Source organism: Cucumis melo, chromosome 7 (assembly GCF_025177605.1).
Source record: "Cucumis melo cultivar AY chromosome 7, USDA_Cmelo_AY_1.0, whole genome shotgun sequence".
NCBI lineage: Eukaryota > Viridiplantae > Streptophyta > Magnoliopsida > Cucurbitales > Cucurbitaceae > Cucumis > Cucumis melo.
This window is the reverse complement of record NC_066863.1, coordinates 28,889,516-28,909,902: the sequence shown is the minus strand read 5'-3', so window position 1 is coordinate 28,909,902 and position 20,387 is coordinate 28,889,516. Positions and strand designations below refer to the sequence as shown.

The following is a 20,387-nucleotide window of genomic DNA, read 5'->3' as shown; positions in this document are numbered from 1 at the left end:
TATTGTTTTTGAATAATTAACAACAAATTTGAAAGTAAATTTTAACGTAAAAAATGATTTCAAAATCTTCATCTTCTTCGTAAGATTCATCTCAATTGACATCTTTTCGGTACGGTTTGAATTTTGTGTGGAACTTCTTATAACAAGATTTGTAAATAAGTAAATATTTTTTTTATATAAATTGAATAATTGTACCGGGTCTCTTTTGTAGGGGATCGATTGAAAATTGACCCCAAGTATTTTTTTTACATTTTGTTTGTGTAATCATTGTGTAAAACTATCATTTTAACCTCCCAATGTAGTTTGTTCCGACTTATTCGTTTTGTAGTTTTTTTTCTTATTTTTATTTATTTTTATGTGGTTCTCTCAGTTTTTTCTTTAACTTGTTCGGTGCCTTTTTATGTTTTTTTTTCTCGTGTCTGACTTCTTTCTAAGAATCGAAATCAAGAAAAGAGAGTGAGATCAAGAGGCAAGGGGAAGTAGTTTGTGCCTAATGAGAAAAAGGAGTCACATGATCGAGAAGAAAGAAAGGATAGTAAATGAAAGCGTAGGCTCCCCACACACAATAATCTAAGAACAAATTGATACCTTTACACTTTGCTGATACTAGAAGATGACCGTTTTTCAAACTTTTTAACTTGAGTTATTTTCATTTAAGTTTAAAGAGATGACATTCCATACAATAACCACATAAAAGTAATCTTGAATGGAAAATACTATATACGACAAAAACATTCACAATTATTTGAAATACACGCTTCACTTACAAGATGATTACTATATATATACCAACATTATCAATTTGTAGTTTCATTTCACCTAATTAAACCATTGAGTATTAAAATCAATATTGGATACGCCATGCAAGTTGCTAGTTGAATTTTCAATATATAACTTAAAGTTATTCTCTACATCATTGTTTGATAGTTCTTAATTAGTGGATCTTGGTCGTTTCCAACAATTAGATTTCTTGTAATTTAATTATTGAAACTCAAAGCCAAGTGTTCACCTAATCCATTAATTGAGGTATTTTATTTTAGCTTCCAAACATTTAAATTTTAGGAAAAAAAAAACTTACCTTTTAAGACCTGAATTATTAACAGATCATTTTCTTAATCAATTAGTCCTTTCAAGAAGTGTATAGTCATCAAAAAACATACAAAAAATGAGTTTTTTTTTTTTTAAATTCATACCCATACGTGAATGGAATTTTTTCAAACCATAAAATTATGAACACATAATTTTAATACCAATCTTTAGCTCTAATGTAATTGTCAAATTATATTTAAAGTATTAATATGTATATACCAATATTTTTAAAAGAATTGCAAAATATCCAATTTTTGTATAATCCTTTGTCACATTGGATTATTCATAAAATTTCTAAAACATAATGAGCATTTTCCAAAAAAAAAAAAAAAAAAGCAATAAATAAAAAATGTAAAGATGTTTTTATAATTTAGTTGCAATTTATTTAATAAGTAGAAAAGGCCTTTAAATAGATGGCCCAATAAAGACTGTACACGTAGGCTAGTGAGTCTACAGTTTTGCATTGCCGCAATACTTGAAACGTGGAAGGCAATAAACTGTCTTTGAAAATATCTACCAACATTTTATTTATTTATTTATTTATTTATTTATTTATTTATTTATTTCATCACCTTTTCAATTTTGATTTTATTATTATTACTTATGTATTTTTTGAGGTAACTAATTAGTAATTTCTTACATTACTTGACCCTTTGGTTGCAATTATGTGTAGGAGTGTGATGGTTGCTGCTTATAAACATTCTTGTACTACATTAATTTTAATTACTGATTACTCTATTTGATTATTGGTTCATCACAAAGTTTTCCAAAAATGACTATCATTTTTGTTGAGTTGGAAATTTAATCAAATTAGTTAGATTTGTTCACTAATTAAGGTTTAGTACGTGTAATAATCTTCTGTTTTTGAAAAAAATCTTTTGAATAATAAATCTCTCAAAAACCATGCACAATAGATGGGAAAAAGGCTCATTGGCCAAACCATTTGAAAGATGATCACTCGGTCTTCTTTTTCTTTTTTCTTATTCTTTGTTGAACAATTTATTCACTTTCTCAAAACTTCGATAGATCAAGATACTCGTTCTCTTGAGTTGTATGCTTCATTTTTCACAAAAATAAATTGATACGAATAAGTTATTTTGTCAATTAAAATATAAAGAAAGAATAATTTAAAATAAGGACATAAGGACATTTGTCCATCGTTGATAATGCAACCCGAATTTAGGAAGTGTTTTTTTTTTTCTTTTTGAGAACACATTACAAATTTAGAAAAGACAATTTAGGAATTATTTCTTTTTTTCTTTTCAAGAACGCGTTACAAATCTAGAAAGAATAATCGAACGGTTGATTTAAACTAACGTTACTTATAAAATAACTGAATCATACCTAAATTGACGAAACAAAATTTGCCTAGAATATAAAAGAGATTTTCCAAACTTTTGGGCAGCTTTCATTGTCTTTTTTGGGCATCCCTAAAATGATACTAAAGGGAAAAACTTTAAAGATATGGAGAAAAAATATTGATAAAGGTAATGTAATACAATTCTCAGCTTTATTACCTTTTATCAATTTGGAAAGATAGTGAGTGTGGGCTGAGGCTTCACTAGTAATGTATATGTATACATATACATAATGTCATTTAAAATTTACATTACAACTCTCGTTTTAGTCATCCCATAATGTTTTCCATTACATTCTTCAATTTTTTTTCTATAAAATTAACATATATTTTAAGAATTTAATTATCTACATTTATTTTCCTAAATCCCAATTCAACAAATTCATGAAATACAAAGTCCCATTATCATAAAGTTAAGATCTATGAAGAAGACTTGCCTTTTTTCCCTGCTCTCCAAATTATCAAAATCTATCTCGTAAATTAATATTTAAGTTTATTTTAAATCATGGAGGGAAGAAATTCACATTTACATCGAGTCTCACGAGATTTGATTGCTTGTTAGCCTAATTATATGGTTTTGTGAGATTATTTACATTAGTTAATAAATTTTATTTGATTTAGATTAGGTATTCATTACCATGACCCAAATGTCAAACATGCTCCCCTCTACAATATCCTGTTTTTTAATATCCATGTGTTTTTTTACTAAAGTCTCACCGTTTTTCTTAATTTGACCATGATTGCCTCTCATCATTATTGTCTTTTAAATCGAGATTATCCATAATAATCATCATTACCATATTAGAACAAAAATTAATTTCACACTACCATAATCACCCGTTTTACAGAACATATATTAAATTTAAATATTTTGATAAAAAAAAAGAGATATTAAATATTTCAACCGTAGCAGCTGAAAAACAGCAATGACAACGGTTGATGAAGATGGTGGTTAGGGATTAGCTGAGAAAGAAATACAAATTAGAAGAGATTAATGGTTAAGCATTTAAGATTTAATTTTCTAATTAATTTTTAATTTGATCATTTAAAAAAAAAAAAAGCAAAGATATTTTGAATTACTTAAAAGCGTCTAATTTGTGAAATTGAAGCCTCAAGTAATGAAAAAAATATAAAGAAAGGAAAAAGGAGGGAAATGAGACGAGCGACATGTCGTAAAGCGTATGCGGGCAGCGGATCTCGCGTTACACGTCGGCTGACCCATATTCTTTTGCACAGTTGAACTGTCCACTAAAAAGGAACTTAAAATCCAACTCAATTTTACGAACAAATTGTCAAATTATATATATATATATATGTAAAAGGGGGGAATTAAGTGGAAAAGGAAAAAAAGAAAAAGAAAAATAAAATCATTATCGAACGGCATTTGTGTGGCCTTGGCTGAACTCAACATCTCTCTCTCTCTCTTCTTCTTCCCGTCACTATTATCTCTTGGCCTTCTTCAATCTTCAATCTTCAATCTTTAATCTTCAATCCCCTTTGCTTAATTCTCCATCACCGATGCGTGAACAAGATTCACACCTTCAACTTCTTCTTCGTTTCGATTTCTTCTTCTTAATGAGATTTTGCCGCTGGCCTCCTCAATTCTGACTTCTTCCTCTCCCCTTTCTTTCCTCCTTCTTTCATTTTAATGCTACTTGGATTCAATGAGATTTCTCTCTTCTACTAGAGATGGCATCCGCTCCTTCGATGTCAGGTATGGTACGACTACCACTAATTCTCAATTCTTCTTACTTTTTCTCTGTTTCTTTGCTCCAGAAATGACAACGGATTGTTTCGTTTGAGGATGTTTCTCTCGGGGGGTTTTTTAGATTTTCAGCTTATGTTTTCGGAGATTTTTTTCACTGTTTTCTTTCATTTGTTAAAAGACAAAAACAAGAAGATTGGTGTAGTAGGGGGAATTTGGCGTATTGGGTTTAGAGATTTTGTGATTTTGATGAGTTTTTATTTATTTATTTATATATATATTTTTTTTTTGAGAAATTGTAGTGTCTTTAGAATGCGTGAATATATGTAAGTTCTCGAAAGGCGATGGAAGTAGTGGTCGGTATGATTGCAGTATTCTCTCGTGTGCATGGAAGGCTCCGAGGGTCTTGACGGGTTTTCTTGCAAGCACAACTCATTCTCTTCACTGCTCCTCTTTCTTGTATACAAAAAATGGCAAAAGAAGCAGAATAAATTCTGTAAGTGGTCTGTTATGCTTGAATTATACGAATTTTGACCGCTGGACGAGTTACTTTATTCATTCTATTATGTAACTTCTTTTTTTTATTTTTTATTTTTTTATCTCCTTGTCAATTAGATTCTCCTATATTGGAACACTATCACACGGTACTGAGTTTTGTATGTTATCCACTCTTGGAACATTTGTGGAAGTCATCCACTTGTATTGTTATCATGTTTGGTTCCCTTTTTCCTTCGTCTTTCCCATTTTACATTTCTGTTTAGCGCTTTTTAAATTGTGGGCTGAATAGTGAATGGTGAACATTTTATACTTGGTTGCAACTGTTCGGTAGTTGCTTCCAGCCATTTTGTTGAAGCACTCTCCTTTTAACATTGATATAGTTTTTCTTACCCAAATCCTCTTCCAAGGTGCGGGGAGAAATACCTTCACGCCAAACATTATCATTGTGAATCTTCAGATTCCAACTTGAAGTGAAACAAGTCTCTTTGAAGTTTTAAGTGACCATGAATTAGTTTGACACTATTTACTTCCAATTCTATTGTATGGAAGTTACTGGAAAACAATGAATCTGCAACCTTACTAATGTCAAATTATTGCAGCCTCTTATCTTTTATTGTATATGCCTTGGTGTATATATGTAACAATTGTCATAATTTTTTTTTGTATATTTCAGAGATTTGAGTCTATCAATGTCAGGGGATGGTATTCGAATGAAGTTACCAACCATGTACATCTTGGAAGATTACTTAAATCAAGCCTGCTTCATGATGCTTGTAGAAGGAAGAAATTTTGTTGCTCTTCATTCTTGTCTTCAGATGCCTTTGACGAGGTTTCTCCTGAAGGTTTGTGGGAGGTACATATTGTCAATGGTGTGGCATCTCTATATTTTATTTTCAAGATGGAGTATCCCTTGTACCTTTATGTTTCACTAATCTTCTGCTCCCGAACCTTAGGACCTTAAGCCCACTATCTCTTATTTATCACCTAAGGAACTGGAACTGGTGCATAATGCTCTAAAGGTGAGCTACCGTACCTGCCAAATTTAGCACAATCCTTTTTTTATGTACAACTACTTGGTGCATCAGCCTATGTTTTTCCCCTTTTTCTTGGGTATAGCTTGCTTTTGAGGCTCATGATGGCCAGAAAAGACGTAGTGGAGAGCCCTTCATTATTCATCCAGTTGAGGTTGCTCGAATTCTAGGGGAACTTGTAAGTTCTTTCTATCCTTCTGTATATCATTTTTCTGGTAGGAAAAAAGAAGTTTATAGTCCATAACCAAAAAGAGTACTTCCTATTTTAGGAACTAGATTGGGAAACTATTGCTGCTGGATTGCTCCATGACACAGTTGAAGACACAGATTTTGTTACCTTTGAGAAAATAGAAGAAGAATTTGGTGCAACTGTTCGTCACATTGTTGAAGGAGAGACTAAGGTTATTTAATTTTTCTTCTTCTTTTACTTTTTGTGTTATGGGTCTATACCTGTCAGCATATCATGGTCAACAACCTTAGTAATTGATTTTCACTGTCCTTTCCATTCAGGTGTCTAAACTGGGTAAGTTGAAATGCAAGAATGAACGCAATTCGGTACAAGATGTAAAAGCTGATGATCTGCGTCAAATGTTTCTAGCTATGACAGAAGAGGTGTTATTTCTGTAATTACTATTGTCAATTTCATCATTCTTTTATGAAACTTTACAAAAACTAAAAGAAATTTTTGTTTCAGGTCCGGGTGATCATTGTCAAATTAGCAGACCGCTTGCATAACATGCGCACTCTTTCACACATGCCTCCTCATAAGCAGGTTGCATATTATCTTTTAAGAGTATATGGTTGTTAACCTTTATTTGGTACTAGATTTAACACTTTTGCTTCATGTCCAGTCCAGCATTGCAAGGGAAACATTGCAGGTCTTTGCTCCTCTTGCCAAGTTGCTGGGTATGTACCAAATCAAGGTATGTCTCTTGTTGCAATTAGGAGTTGTTAACGTTGGTTAACTAATTTGCTCAACTTTCCCTCTGATAGCAAAGAATTTGATAAACAGATGGCATTTGTCTCTTTTACTTAGATTCCTTAAAGTGATATGATGGATTGATCTATCTTTTGTTAGCATGCTTACATCATGGCACCCTTTTTTGATGACGATTGCAGTCAGAACTAGAAAACCTTTCTTTCATGTATACCAATCCCGAAGATTATTCCAAGGTCAAAAGAAGAGTTGCAGACCTTTCTAAAGAACACGAAAAAGAATTGATAGAGGTAATGCTGTTGTCTTTTTCATTAATTTATCTTGTAACTTCAAATAGGCATCGAGTCATTTTAGATTCATTTACAAACTAATGTACATTTTATAGTAAGTAACCAACCAAACATTACTTTTAATTAACTTATATTTCAGCCCTTCTTTAAGAAAAAAAAAAAAGATTAAAGGCCATTCTTAAAGGGAATTTAAATGAGACAAGATTGGGCCTTACAATTGATAGTCAATTTAAATTAAAACGTGAGATCCATTGTAGAAGTAGAGGGTAGAAGGTTTGGAAAAATAAAAGAACCTTGGGTTCCACAAACTTAAGAATTGAAAATTGAAACACAATATGGCCATTTGTGCATAGTTCGATTGGTTAAGGAAAATTACAACTGTAACAAAAGGTCAAACATTTGAATCCCTACTTCCAACATTGTTGAAGAAAAATAATGGATATAAAATACATTGCCTTTAGGATACTTGATTTCATGCAAGATGGTTTACCTGTCAAGCACCTATAATTTAAGGAAGAAAGATTGGTTTTTGTTTTCATATCCAATTCCTAACATGTCCAGCCAGTGTTAAAAATGGTAATTGAAGTTTTGTCGGGGTATGAAGGGATTGCATGCAATCTTATTTATGTGGATATACTGTTTTGTCATTTTCTAGAAGTAGGAAATAAGTAATTCTTCATTTCTTTCTCTCACAACTGTGGAACTAACAATTACTTGCTATTGAAGCGGTATCTAAATGAATTCCAAAATGTAATCTTCCTTATATTTTTTGAGGTTTACATTTACATTTATCGTACTTGTAGGCAAAGAAAATTTTGATGAAGAAGATCGAGGAAGACCAGTTCTTAGACCTTATGACTCTGAGAACTGAAGTTCGATCTGTATGTAAGGAGCCTTACAGGTATAGCGTTGAATTCCATATTTGCAGTTCCCACTTTCTTCAGTTTCACTCATTGCGAGTATTGGGTTATACATATAGATAAGGAAAGGTTTCTTTTTCTTAGAAGAGTAGATGCTCAGTGCATTTTCAGAGCTGCATGATACTTGAGTCCATAAATAGATACATTAGGCATATTTAAATATCTGCTTTAAATTATCTCCTACCACTTTGCAAAATGCAATCTTATGCTTTGAATTGATATTTTGCAGCATATATAAAGCTGTTCTCAAGTCACAATGTTCAATCAGTGAAGTTAACCAGATTGCACAGGTTTCTGTTTAATATCCAACATTTCACTTGGCATTTGATGAATGTTTCACATTTTCTTGTTAATGAACATGCCCCTTTTCTAATTCAGCTTCGCATTATTATACAACCAAAGCAATGCATTGGTGTTGGACCATTATGTAGCCCGCAGCAGGTACTTATTTTTATTGCCGTGATTATCAAATTCAATGATGTGGGCTATTTTGTAATCACCATAAGACTTCAATAACCATCATTTTAACATTATTGTATTTTCTGTAGATTTGTTATCATGTTCTTGGATTGGTACATGGAATATGGACCCCTATTCCTAGAGCTGTGAGTTAACTACAACTTCTCTTATAAATCTCCATAAAACTGATTGTATATTGGTGAATACTGAGATGCTCTCTGTAACAGATGAAAGATTATATAGCAACACCGAAACCTAATGGTTATCAAAGTCTTCACACAACTGTAATCCCATTCCTTTATGAGAGTATGTTCCGGCTAGAAGTTCAGGTATTTAAATATTCTAGTTTTAGCACGTTGGCTCGATTAGTTTTTCACATCTGATTCGTTTGGAGCTTTACTCCCTTTGCTAAAATGTTTAGTTTCAAAAACATTTGATTACTCATCAATTTTAGTTGGTAGTTGCATGTCGAAGTTCATAAAAGTAATGGTAATTTTGGCAGATCAGAACTGAGGAGATGGACCTAATAGCTGAGAGAGGCATTGCTTCTCACTATTGTGGGGGTGGGCTTGTAACTAGCCCAGTTAGAAACTCTATGCCCAATTCTAGAAGTTCAAGAGGGAAAGCTGTCTGTCTCAGTGATGCAAATATTGCACTCAGGGTATTTGTTTACCTTTCCTGATAGTAGACTTTTCGAGGTGTTAGGAACTTTTTAGGAACTAGTCTGGATTTGATAATTCCATGGATTAAGTCTTTTATTTCTTCCAGATCGGCTGGCTCAATGCTATAAGAGAATGGCAAGAAGAGTTTGTTGGTAACATGAGCTCAAGAGAATTCGTGGACACTGTAACCAGAGATTTATTAGGCAGTCGGGTTTTTGTTTTTACGCCAAGAGGAGAGGTATAAATGGCCACAATCAGAACATTTTCTTTGTCATGGTTTTATTAAGTTTGTAACTTAAACTGTCTTTGACGTCTGTAGATTAAAAACCTACCTAAGGGTGCTACTGTGATTGACTATGCATACATGATACACACAGAAGTTGGTAACAAGATGGTAGCTGCAAAGGTAATGTTTCAAGTGTTGATTGAAGGATTGCCTATCCATGTATCTCATAGCAGATGGATTAACTGCATTTCTGGATAGAATGGATCTCGATATTCAATGTGTGACTTTGGTGTTGCAGGTGAATGGTAACCTCGTTTCTCCAATGCATGTTCTTGCTAACGCAGAAGTTGTTGAGATAATCACATATAATGTAAGTTACAATTTTGAGTTATGTTATTCTTGATAAAGTTTGAGGAGGCTCTTCTGGTCTCTTTAGCTTTTGGATAATCTCTAGCCCATCCTGTGTATTGGATTACATTATTTCTATAAGATGTCTCTCATGTTTTATACACACACAGAAAAGGTAAATAATAAATAAAAGTAAAAATACATACAAGCTTAGTGCTTAAAACAGCTGCTTTCTGTTTTTGCATTTCTGCCTTCTGCTTATGTGATATGCCTTGGGTATGCTAATATTTGGCGTCCTTAGTCCTTACATAAAGCAATTGAACAAACATGTAATGTCAAAATACATTGTGTTTGACTTTTCTGGGTTCGTTCTATGATGTAGATGTGCATGTGTTTGCCTTTCAAAGCCAAACTTTGTGACCTCTGGACTACTATCTCTACATAAAAATTTTGTTATCTCATGTCTATAGTCACTTGCGTAAAGTCTTCTAATTGTTCCATAGAAACTGCCAAGAGTACTCAGACTAGTGTTGAACATTTTCAAACTTGTGTTTTGGAAAGATTACTTGATATACTTGCCCCGGAAAGAAATGTGAACGTCTTAATTCTAACTGTCATGGTCCTGCATTAAGCTGCCTTCAAGCAGTGTGATGTGTTCTGTAAATTGGATATTTTATACTCTGGTTTTTCACAGACATTTGGTTGAGTTTAATTGGTCGGGCAGTATTCAAATATTTTATCTTCCTTTACTAATTTGATGTCATGTCTGCATCTCTGGTTTGTGTGCATCGTTGATAAAATTTGTATACTGACATTACCAAAACCTAAATCCACAATTTTCAACTTTACCATTTTAGTTTTAAACTTCTGATGGACTGGATGTCATGATTAGGCACTTAGGAACCGAACTTGTTTTTAAAATTAGTTCTCAATTTACCTTTTTATTAGCTGGATCCAAAAGTTTCTTTTTTCTCCTTTGTTTGCAGGCGCTTTCTGGAAAATCAGCTTATCAGCGGCATAAACAATGGTTGCAACATGCAAAAACACGAAGTGCTAGACACAAGATTATGAAGGTATGATTTGTCATAACAATTTATATTTGGATGTATTGCTTTTGTTTTTGTTCTCTTTTGCCCATTACAATGAATAATTCCAGAAATCTTTAATTTAGGAGATTATTACCTTTTTGGCTTTATTTTGGTGTAAACATGGTTAGCCATCAATGAAATTGTTTCTTATAAAAAAGACCTCATTCTTTTTGCAGTTCTTAAGGGAACAAGCTGCACTGTCAGCTGCTGAGATAACAGCAGATACCATTACTGACTTCATTGCTGATTCTGAAGAGGAAAGTGAGTCAGAAGAATCCCCAGTTGTCTCCCCCAAGAAAAAACCTCTCTGGGAGAAGATTTTAGATATGGTGGATATTTCATCCACTCGGAAAAACATGAAGGACAACTTTCAGCCGAAAAACAACAAGGTATCCGTTCCCAAAGTGAACGGTAAACATAACCACTACGTAAATGTAAAGTTGAAAGCAGAGGGAGATATATTATCGATGGGTAATGGGGTTGCCAGGATTATGCAACCATTATACAAGGAAGTTTTGCCTGGTTTGGATAGTTGGCAAATCAGCAAGGTTACCTCTTGGCACAGTCTTGAAGGGCACTCCATTCAATGGCTTTGTGTTGTTTGCATAGATCGTAGAGGTAAGTCTGTCACATTAACCTCCTAACTGTATCATAACGATAAGTACTTTATGATTTTTTGATAGCCGGAATACTTTCGAAGATATTGCTTTAATCCTCCTGTTGGAGAATTGATGAAATTGATATATACGCTTTTCAAGTATTAAATGTGGTAGACCTATAATTTCAGGCATAATGGGCGAGGTTACAACCGAATTAGCAGCATCAGGCATCACTATTTGTTCCTGCGTGGTGAGTGTCCAATTATTGTTCCGGCATGTTTGTTGAACATCTCCTTGTTCTTAGCTCTGTTCTCATCTAAGTAGCTCTGATTATGAATGAAATGGTCAGGCCGAGATGGATAGAGGAAGAGGATTAGCTGTCATGCTGTTTCATGTTGAAGGGGAGCTGGAAAGTGTGGTAAATGCATAACCATCCGCTTTCTCTCGGGTTCTTGCATCTATTCATGCGTGCATACACACCTCCGTTTGTAGCATTTTCCAATCCCTGAAAATGTAACTGTTTTTCTCAGGTCAATGCATGCACAAGGGTGGACACAATCTTGGGTGTCTTGGCATGGTCGACGGGATGCAGCTGGCCAAACACAGCGGAGAATGAGAACCAAAAATTTCTAGAGTGCTGATGGAGTGCAGAGCTTCTTCAAGGGAGGAGCTGGTGAGGTAACTACTTCACCCAAGAAATGGAGGGTTGAGTTTGAAAGTTTTGTTCCTGAGGAAACGAAAATTCCATAATATTTTTTTTATGGTAGATTTTTGGTAGTTAGTCAGGTCCCTATTATGTTTGTGGAAAAACCAAATAAAGATGGTAGTGAATTGAGTTTTAGTATGTGGATTCAGGGCAGTGTGTATACAAACAGGAGTGAATAGGTAAAGGCAATTATACTTTGTAAAAAGGGATACTGTTGAGGATAGAGTAAAAATTTTACCCACAATTCTTCTTCACCTCTCTTACTCTAAAGCCTTTATTTACATTTTCAAATGAAGTTTGTTTTTGTTTCTAATCTCTCATGTTTTCTTTTTCAAATAAGTTTCTGTTTTAATCTTCGTTAAGATCCTTTATAAAGTAAGCAATAACTTTTTTAGTTTCTAATTGCTTTGTTCTCTTGCCACGGTGTTAAACTCAATTCTAACTCTATTTCCCTCTAATTTTAATTTTTTTTGGTACTCATGAAGTAAAAGAATTTAAACCATGATTTTCTATGTTCTTAACATGAAATCATTACCTTCTACATGTCACATTTATTTAATTCAGTTAAATTACATTGGGTTAATTTAACTCTTGTAATTTCAAATTGTTTTTAGAAAATAATAAGATCATCCTATTTAAATTTTAGAAAATGAGTGTTTATGACCAAAACATTGACTTGCAATTGCTAATGATATTTTTGAGTTGAAATAAATGACAACAACAATCTTTACTTTTGAAATAATTGAAATTGAGTTTTAATTCACATCATCTATGCCTTCCAGTTTTGCACAATTAAGGTATAATTAATTGAAAACCATTTTAAAGTTTAAAGACATTTTAGTAGAAAGAAACTAACCGGTGCTGCTCTTCCTAATATAGAATCAGAAGTAGATGAAACATGAACATAACTCAATTAATATAGTATTTGTATTATCAATATTATCAATTTTGAGAGTAGAGATTTGATTTTTTCATCTCTCACTTTAATTAAAATACATTTATAGAAAAATAATAGACAGAGATGTTCACTATTTCTATACAAGCGTGGTTGTACGTTTATATGTTTGTTCTATTATTTATTTGTGATGTTAATATGTTATATTATTTGAAAAATTAAGAAGAAGATAGTCAAAGTTGTTATGTTATAATTCCAAAAATATAAAACCAAATCAAATATCGGTAGGAAGAACTAGAAACAAAATTGAAATGAAAGTCAATTATGTATAATATGTGAAGGTCAATTCGTAATCTAATCAAGTTCAAATTTTTTTATGTGTTTTAGTCCTAAGAGTCTTCAATCTAACGGTGGGGATTATTTCTTTTTTTGGAGTTGCATATTTCTCTTGTTTTTATTCTCCATTTCGTTGTTCATATTTATTATATCTTTGAGTTATCTTTTATCATATGCTTCTAATAGTGATTAGAGAGAGTTTCGTTGTAGTTTCATTATCAATTATAACAGAGATTATGAATTAGTTATCGACATTTTGCTCTTTCTATTGAGAAGATTTTTAAACGTTAAATTTACTTTGGATTTTGTGCTCTATTCAATTATTCTTTTTATTTTCTTTTTAATAAGTGTTTCTAAATAAGTTGGTCAACTAAAAGAACTCATAGCTCAATTCTCAATATAAATATAATTATTGAGACAACTCCATACTCAAAACGTAAAAAATATATAAAAAAATTAGAAAAAGTGTTGTAAATGAAAAAAGTTAGTGGAAATATTTTTTAAAAGTTCATATCATTGTATTAATGATAAACACTGATAAACTTCTATCGATTTCTATCAATATCAACCAGATAAAATCTAAAGTTTTACTTTGTTTCACGAGCATTTTACTATATAATTTTTTTTAATGGATTACGGCTACTAAAGTAAAAGCCAATGAGCAAGTTGGATTTAAGAAAGGAAATATATAATTGGAAGGGTATGACTAAACTCAACGAAATGGTGGCGGCTCAACATTATTATTATTATTATTATTACTTTTGAAAAGTAAATTAAAGGATTTTAATTAATATGTTCAACTTTAGCCTTTAACAAAGAAAAAAAAAAGACAATATGATATAATAACAATATATATGTTGTATATTTTAATAGAACAATATATAAATTGTCAACAAGAGTTTAGCTCAACTGACATGTTGTGAAGGTATTTTTAGTATGTGTGTTTAGCGTGGAACTTATGTTTTTGTCAATAGTAAATACGATAATAAAAAAGGAAAAGAAAGAATGGAAACAAATAAAAAAGAAAAAAAATTTAGAAATAACAAAATTTCTCAAAAGAAATATCTTCACGCTAGATTGTTGAAAATTTTACACAACTTGAACATAGACGACTAAGTAATGACTAAAAGTTGTTCTGCCATTAACTAATAGAAATTCAAGAACAAAATTATATTGAATACAGATTATGAATGGAGTCAACAAACACCTAAACCCCATTGTTGTATTTAGATTTTCCACCCAAAAGAATCTTAACGACATGTGAATCAGTTTCAACCTAAAGAGGGGAGATCCTAACATCAAAAGCTTTGTAGAAACCTTTAAATATGATAATAGACTTAACAAACTCAAGAGAGACAAAATCATAGTAAAGTGTCTCTCCATGGGTCATCATAACCTCCTCTTTTGGGTCACAACCAATTGCTCCAACCTCCAAACTTTCCAATCAACGTATATAATATTGCACCAAAATTCACATTGAAAGATTTGTGTAGTGTCGCCAAAGATCAAATAAGGACCTGAAAGCTATGAAGGGATATGACCCTAACAATTAAGTTAAGAATCGACTAAGTTCTTCAATATCCACGAAATAGAGTTAAATATAGAAAAAGATCGAATGAGTTGATAAAAAAAAAAAAAAAGACAATAAAGTTGTGTTGGTGTCAGATTACAGAAGTAATGAACAAGAAGATCCTGATATCCATCATAGTTGACTATAATTAATTAGAATATCAACTATTATAAGAATTAACTGTAGATTGAAACCGTAAATACACGTAACTTTAGTTGAAAAGTTAGGCTCAAACAAACCCAATCTAGTTTGTAAGAACAAAAGTTACCATAAACAAATAATAAAAGAAAAAGAAAGAAAAAATAGTTTAGAATTAAAATTAGGTAAGAGTCTTTGATGGAGCCTTGAGTTTAGAAAATGTCAAATCAACCACTAAAATAATCTCACTAATCCTAAAAATCTACGAAGATTTGGCGTTGACCATTACACGTTTTCAAAGGAAAGATGATTAGGGTGAAAATTATACTTTGAAGTTAATAACATTCATTATTTAGTTCATAACTAATCCCTTAAATTATACATAAAACCATTTTAAACAAATCTCTAATTTTAGTTAATACAAACAAAAAAATAAATAAATAAATAAAAAATCATGGTCTCTTATCTATTTTTAAAACAGTAATGGATGATTATATATATGAATTAAAAAAGGATGGAAAGTGGGTGGTTTAAGTTGAATAATTAGAGTCAAAATTAGAAAGGGTAATTAAGGATATAATGTTAATAGTCATATATTTAGGTTTCTTCAACAAACTCTAATTGAATTGAGTCAACCAAAGTGGGATTTGGAATAATAATAATTTGCCCACCATTTTCAAATACAACGGTCTCCTTGGTTTTTCTTCTTCACTTATTTATGGATATGTATTAGTCTTTTGATTTTAATTCCATTTAGCTTACCTAATTATTAGGTTTATTACATTTACACCTATGATTCATTATTTTATTTTATTATTGAGTAGGGTAATCCTATGTTTAATTTAATGATTGCCTTTATTACAATCTTTATCTATAATTTTGTTTTGATGAAGTGGCATCCATGAAATGACCATTTTTGCCAAAGTTAGTGATGACATCACAATTCACATTACTATATAAAGTCATAAACTTTGAAAACGGCTGATTGGATCCTTTTTTGTCAATTTGGATTTTTTTCCTTAGCTTTCTAAAGAAAAGGATTGATGTTAATTTTAATTTGAGATTAAACGTAGAAATGACTTTATATGAAAATAATTTTAGTTTAAGATTTGAAATAATTCCATATATAAGTGATTGATCTATTTAAAACTGAATTGAACTGTAAATTTAAAAAGAAAAAAAAAAGACATTTTTTTTGGAATCTGGGTATGCGGTGGAGGCGAGCCAGAGGTGAGAAAGGTGAGGGTTGTGAGACGAAGGCGAAGGCGGAGGGGTGGAGACGTGGACTTGGAGGTGCGGCGAGAATCGTGATCATATGAGAGACCGAGAGAGATGGAGACATGAAGTGTAAAGAAAAAAGAAGGATAACCTAACCCTAAAATATGACATTATATATATAACTTAGATATTATTCTTCATTATTGTATTTGATGCTATAATCAATGCACTGACAGTTATCCTCTTTCGACTGAATAGGAAAGTTGTCGATAGTTCGAAGCTTCTCCAAATTGTTGCTTAACATGTGTAGGCATTGGTTCTTCCAATGAGTTTCTCTCGACCATATTGTCGATGATAAAAAATGCATGCGATGGAAGATTGTTTACCAACACTCTTTGGATGACTTGACAATATATTTGTTGTATCGTAATTTCAATATCCTTAGTAAAATTTGAAATTTCAATACTATAATTTATAATTATTTTAGATGAGGGGGAGTGTTGAGACTGTCTTCATCCATTCCAAGTTTGATTTCTCACCATAATATAATATAATATATAAGATAATATAATACATATATAGTACATTAAAGAGAGTAAATTAATGGACAAAATAAATAGCAACTCTTCCACTATAATAATAATTAATAACCAAGTGGAAAAAACAATTATAATCGCGTAATTTGATTCAAACTTTGAATGTAGATTAGCTTAGAAACACTTGCTACAAACTCATAATAATTAAAGGTCAATTTTTGTTCAACCAAATGCTTGCCACCCAAGCTACCTCCCCTCCCTCGCACCGTTGTCCAATATAAGGATCATCTTACTATTTTTTACTATTTTCGTATGTAGGTTTATGTTCAATTCAGATAATATTTAAAGTAAGTACAATAAAACGATAATTAAAATTTTAACTTCGTAATTAAGTTAATACTTTATATCATTTAAGTCATGGTTAGGTTGATTATTATTATTATTGTTATAATGTATTTTTTAAAGTTACATACAATCACGTATCTTTTAGTTCCTTTCTAACCTATATTATATATTATTTGCATTACACTTCGATTTGGCTAAGATTCCTTAATCAAATATATAAATAAATTAGTGATAGAATTACAAATATATATTTGTCTTTCTTATGATAAAAGTATTACAAATAATTGTTTTCTTTCTAATATTCTTCTCAGGAAAAATATATATAATATTAGTTTTGAATTACAAAGTTTAGTAATTTCTTTTTCTTCTTATTAATCAATTAATTTTTAGTTCTTAGATTAACTTTAAAAATTTATGTACCAAATCCACAAAATTCTCAGAAGTCCAAAACTAAATTTGTAATTTAACAACTTTTTACTGTTGTCAAAACATATCAATGCAGTCAAAACAAAACAAAAAGGTAATGTGATGACAACAGGAATTTTACTGTCGAAACACCAAACAAGATAAATCTTCAACTTAGTCAAATGTTTACATTTTAAAAAAAGGAAAATAAAATCATATTTTTAATTTCTATTGTTAAATAAAAAAAGATTATATTTTTCGAAAATGAATATTTGAAGAAAGTAAAAGGAAGAGCCGACAGAAGAGAGAAAGGCAAGTGGGTGAAATCTTAAATGGCAAGAAGCTTCCTAAGTTCTTCACTGTCTTCCACCAAAGTAACGACGCCTACAAAAACCCCCTCTCCTCTCTTTCTCCTTTCATCCATCATTCCTACATATCCTCTCGTCTTCATTTCTCTAAAATCCCCAATTCTCTAATCATGTGTGGCGGCGCCATTATCGCCGACTTAATCCCTCGCCGTGACGGCCAACGCGTTACCGCTTCCGACATTTGGCCTAACTCCTCCTTCTTCCATTTCAACAAAATTCGCTCCGATCAAGTTTCAACTCCCCTCAAACGAACCCCCCTCCCGGCCTCTTCCGGTAAGATCATTTCTCCACTCCCTTTCTTCTTTTCTTCTCCATTCGGGGTCGCCTTTTTGTTGTTTTAAAACAAATTGCGTGGTTGATTTCAGAGGCTTCGAAGCCCAAGAAGAGGCAGAGGAAGAATCTTTACAGAGGAATTCGTCAGCGCCCGTGGGGAAAATGGGCGGCTGAGATTCGTGACCCCAGGAAGGGGATCCGTGTCTGGCTTGGGACTTTCAATACTGCTGAGGAAGCCGCTCGAGCTTACGATCGAGAAGCTCGCAAGATTCGTGGAAAGAAAGCTAAGGTCAATTTCCCTAATGAAGATGATGCATATTCCATTCAAGCTCCCATTCCTCAATTTCACCCTCATCTTTACACTGTCCCTGAGAATTCCGAATTCCCCTACGATCTCAACCAAATCGGTGATTTCACCGGCACTCACTTTCCCGTGGCGATTGAGGAACAATCCGGCTCTGGGTCGGAGGATTCTTATTCTCCACCGAAAAGATTCGGTGTGAAAGAGGCTGAAGATCAGAAGCCGGAGCAGAAGGTTAGCGTTATTGCCGCGGCGGAGGAAGAGAACGAGGTGCAAAAGCTTTCTGAGGAACTAATGGCGTATGAGAACTACATGAAGTTCTACCAAATTCCATACCTCGACGGTCAATCGACGGTGACGAATCCGGCTGAAGAACAAGTGGTGGGCGATCTCTGGAGCTTCGACGACGAGGATGGGCTTCACGGCTCTGTTTCGTCGTCTGAATTATGATGATTGATGATCCAATAACTTCTCCATATCTCAAACCGGTTTCCTCCATTTTCTATTGTTGTTTTGTTATTTAATTCCAGAATGTGTTTTATGTAATTTTCTGTCGTTGAACGATGTCAATTTGTTGATATGAAATTGTTCTTTGTACGATTCTGTTTCTCAATCAACATTCCATTCATTCATTATTCAAATTTATTCAATGAAATAAATAGCAATCTTTCATTTACATCAAAAACTAATAAAAAAATTCCATTCCAAAGCACAAATCTCAAAACATTACCTCACGTTCAAGGTAATCTTTTTTGTTCTTTGATAAATTCATGATAATATGAGTATATTATTATAGGACAATAATCAATCTTTTAGCACAGATAATAAACATGTTTTAAGTATAAAGTAAAAACGTTAATCTCAAGATACGTGGAAGATTGATTGAAATCGTTGTTAATTGAAGAAAAAGATTAAAATAATGTGATGAACATAGGTTTAATTTACGTAAGAATGTAGAAGAAGATTTGGTGATCCCATGTTGTGGTTGAGTTGAAATGTGGTTGGTGAGACGTGGCAGAGAAGAAGGAGGACGAGGACAAGAGAGAGAGAGAGAGAGAGAGTAGAAATGTTGTTTTGTTAAATAAAAGGAAAAAGAAGGGTAGAAATGGGAGAAGGGGGGAAATTGCATGGGAGAGAAGAATATAGGGAAAGTGGTTTTGATGAGTTGTTGGGGTAAGTAAGTAAGTAAGTAAGTAAGTAAGTTAATAATGGAGAATAAAATTAGAAAACTATGGTCAGCAGAAAAAGGTGGGCGCTCGTAGTGTGGAGGGTGAAAACAAAACTAAGTACGTTTCCTACTTTCTAGTTTCTAGACTTTGCTCACTTTTGTCTTATTCCCCTTCCTTCCCACCGCCACTTTCCTTTTCATCTCTTTTACTCTTTCTAAATTTTACTCCTCTGGCTTCAAAATATTTCCAATAAAAATTAGGTTTCCTTCGATTTTTCTCGATCCTTTCTTACTCATTACCCAATTCTTTCTTAAATACATACTATCGTTGTATTTTTATCATAATCATTTTTTCAAACACAAACTATTATAACACTACCTATCATAATTTTTCCTAAACGTTATTAGATTATTATAATATTAGGATTATCATAACACTAGTTCTTCCGTAAATCAACTATTTCTTCAAATGATTCCTAAATGTCATAAGTATATCAATTTAAACAGGGAATTTGTACGAGTTTATCAATTTGCAACTTCCTTTCGATTTAGTTTGAAGATATCATGTAAAATATTTAAAAAAATTCAAGTAAGCTTAAAAATTGTTATAAGCTAATCAATTTAGGAATGGAGAGCTTGTTTTTTTGGTGTTTGAGATAGTTTTTTCTTCTTGTGTTCCATAACTCCCCATCGATCAAAAGGAAAAGAATCAAATCGGGAGGTGTTACAAAATTGAGAATAAAAGTATCCAATTAAAAATTACAAAATAATTCATATCCATCATGTTACTAAAATAGGGTAGCCAATCTTATCCATGTACTACACACCATTTAGGTTATTATACAAGATAATTTTGATATTTCTTTAATGAATTATTGCTTATATAAAATATTCAACTATTATTTCAAATAACATATAA

General features: G+C 32.2%; 2 protein-coding genes across 4 annotated transcripts; both read left to right on the top strand.

Annotated features, from left to right (window-relative positions):
- Positions 1 to 3,789: 3,789 nt before the first annotated feature.
- LOC103494754 (putative GTP diphosphokinase RSH1, chloroplastic) lies at positions 3,790 to 12,169 on the top strand. 3 transcript variants are annotated; one of them, XM_008456094.3, is made up of 24 exons: positions 3,790 to 4,165; positions 4,454 to 4,647; positions 5,323 to 5,502; positions 5,603 to 5,668; positions 5,766 to 5,858; positions 5,950 to 6,081; positions 6,191 to 6,292; positions 6,375 to 6,452; positions 6,532 to 6,603; positions 6,800 to 6,907; positions 7,711 to 7,808; positions 8,057 to 8,117; positions 8,206 to 8,268; positions 8,376 to 8,432; positions 8,514 to 8,615; positions 8,789 to 8,947; positions 9,055 to 9,186; positions 9,268 to 9,354; positions 9,473 to 9,544; positions 10,509 to 10,595; positions 10,787 to 11,228; positions 11,398 to 11,459; positions 11,559 to 11,627; positions 11,740 to 12,169. In XM_008456094.3, the coding sequence occupies exons 1-24, from the start codon at positions 4,111 to 4,113 to the stop codon at positions 11,848 to 11,850; spliced, it is 2,682 nt and encodes an 893-aa protein (XP_008454316.2). In that variant the 5' UTR covers positions 3,790 to 4,110; the 3' UTR covers positions 11,851 to 12,169. The 3 variants fall into 3 exon arrangements, with proteins under 3 accessions (XP_008454316.2, XP_008454317.2, XP_008454319.2); XM_008456095.3 differs by having other exon boundaries at positions 3,791 to 4,160; XM_008456097.3 differs by lacking the exon at positions 3,790 to 4,165 and having other exon boundaries at positions 4,498 to 4,647; positions 5,323 to 5,491.
- Positions 12,170 to 17,824: 5,655 nt separating this feature from the next.
- LOC103494753 (ethylene-responsive transcription factor ERF071) lies at positions 17,825 to 18,885 on the top strand. The gene is made up of 2 exons (NM_001319315.1): positions 17,825 to 17,999; positions 18,092 to 18,885. The coding sequence occupies exons 1-2, from the start codon at positions 17,837 to 17,839 to the stop codon at positions 18,748 to 18,750; spliced, it is 822 nt and encodes a 273-aa protein (NP_001306244.1). The 5' UTR covers positions 17,825 to 17,836; the 3' UTR covers positions 18,751 to 18,885.
- The last annotated feature ends 1,502 nt before the right edge of the window (positions 18,886 to 20,387 follow it).

Coding starts and splice junctions, on each gene's coding strand:
- LOC103494753 (NM_001319315.1), top strand. CDS start 17,837: ATGTGTGGCGGCGCCATTATCGCCGACTTAATCCCTCGCCGTGACGGC. Junction 18,000..18,091: donor CCCCCTCCCGGCCTCTTCCG/GTAAGATCATTT, acceptor GGTTGATTTCAG/AGGCTTCGAAGCCCAAGAAG.
- LOC103494754 (XM_008456094.3), top strand. CDS start 4,111: ATGAGATTTCTCTCTTCTACTAGAGATGGCATCCGCTCCTTCGATGTC. Junction 11,229..11,397: donor TGTTTGCATAGATCGTAGAG/GTAAGTCTGTCA, acceptor CTATAATTTCAG/GCATAATGGGCGAGGTTACA. Junction 11,460..11,558: donor TCACTATTTGTTCCTGCGTG/GTGAGTGTCCAA, acceptor TGAAATGGTCAG/GCCGAGATGGATAGAGGAAG.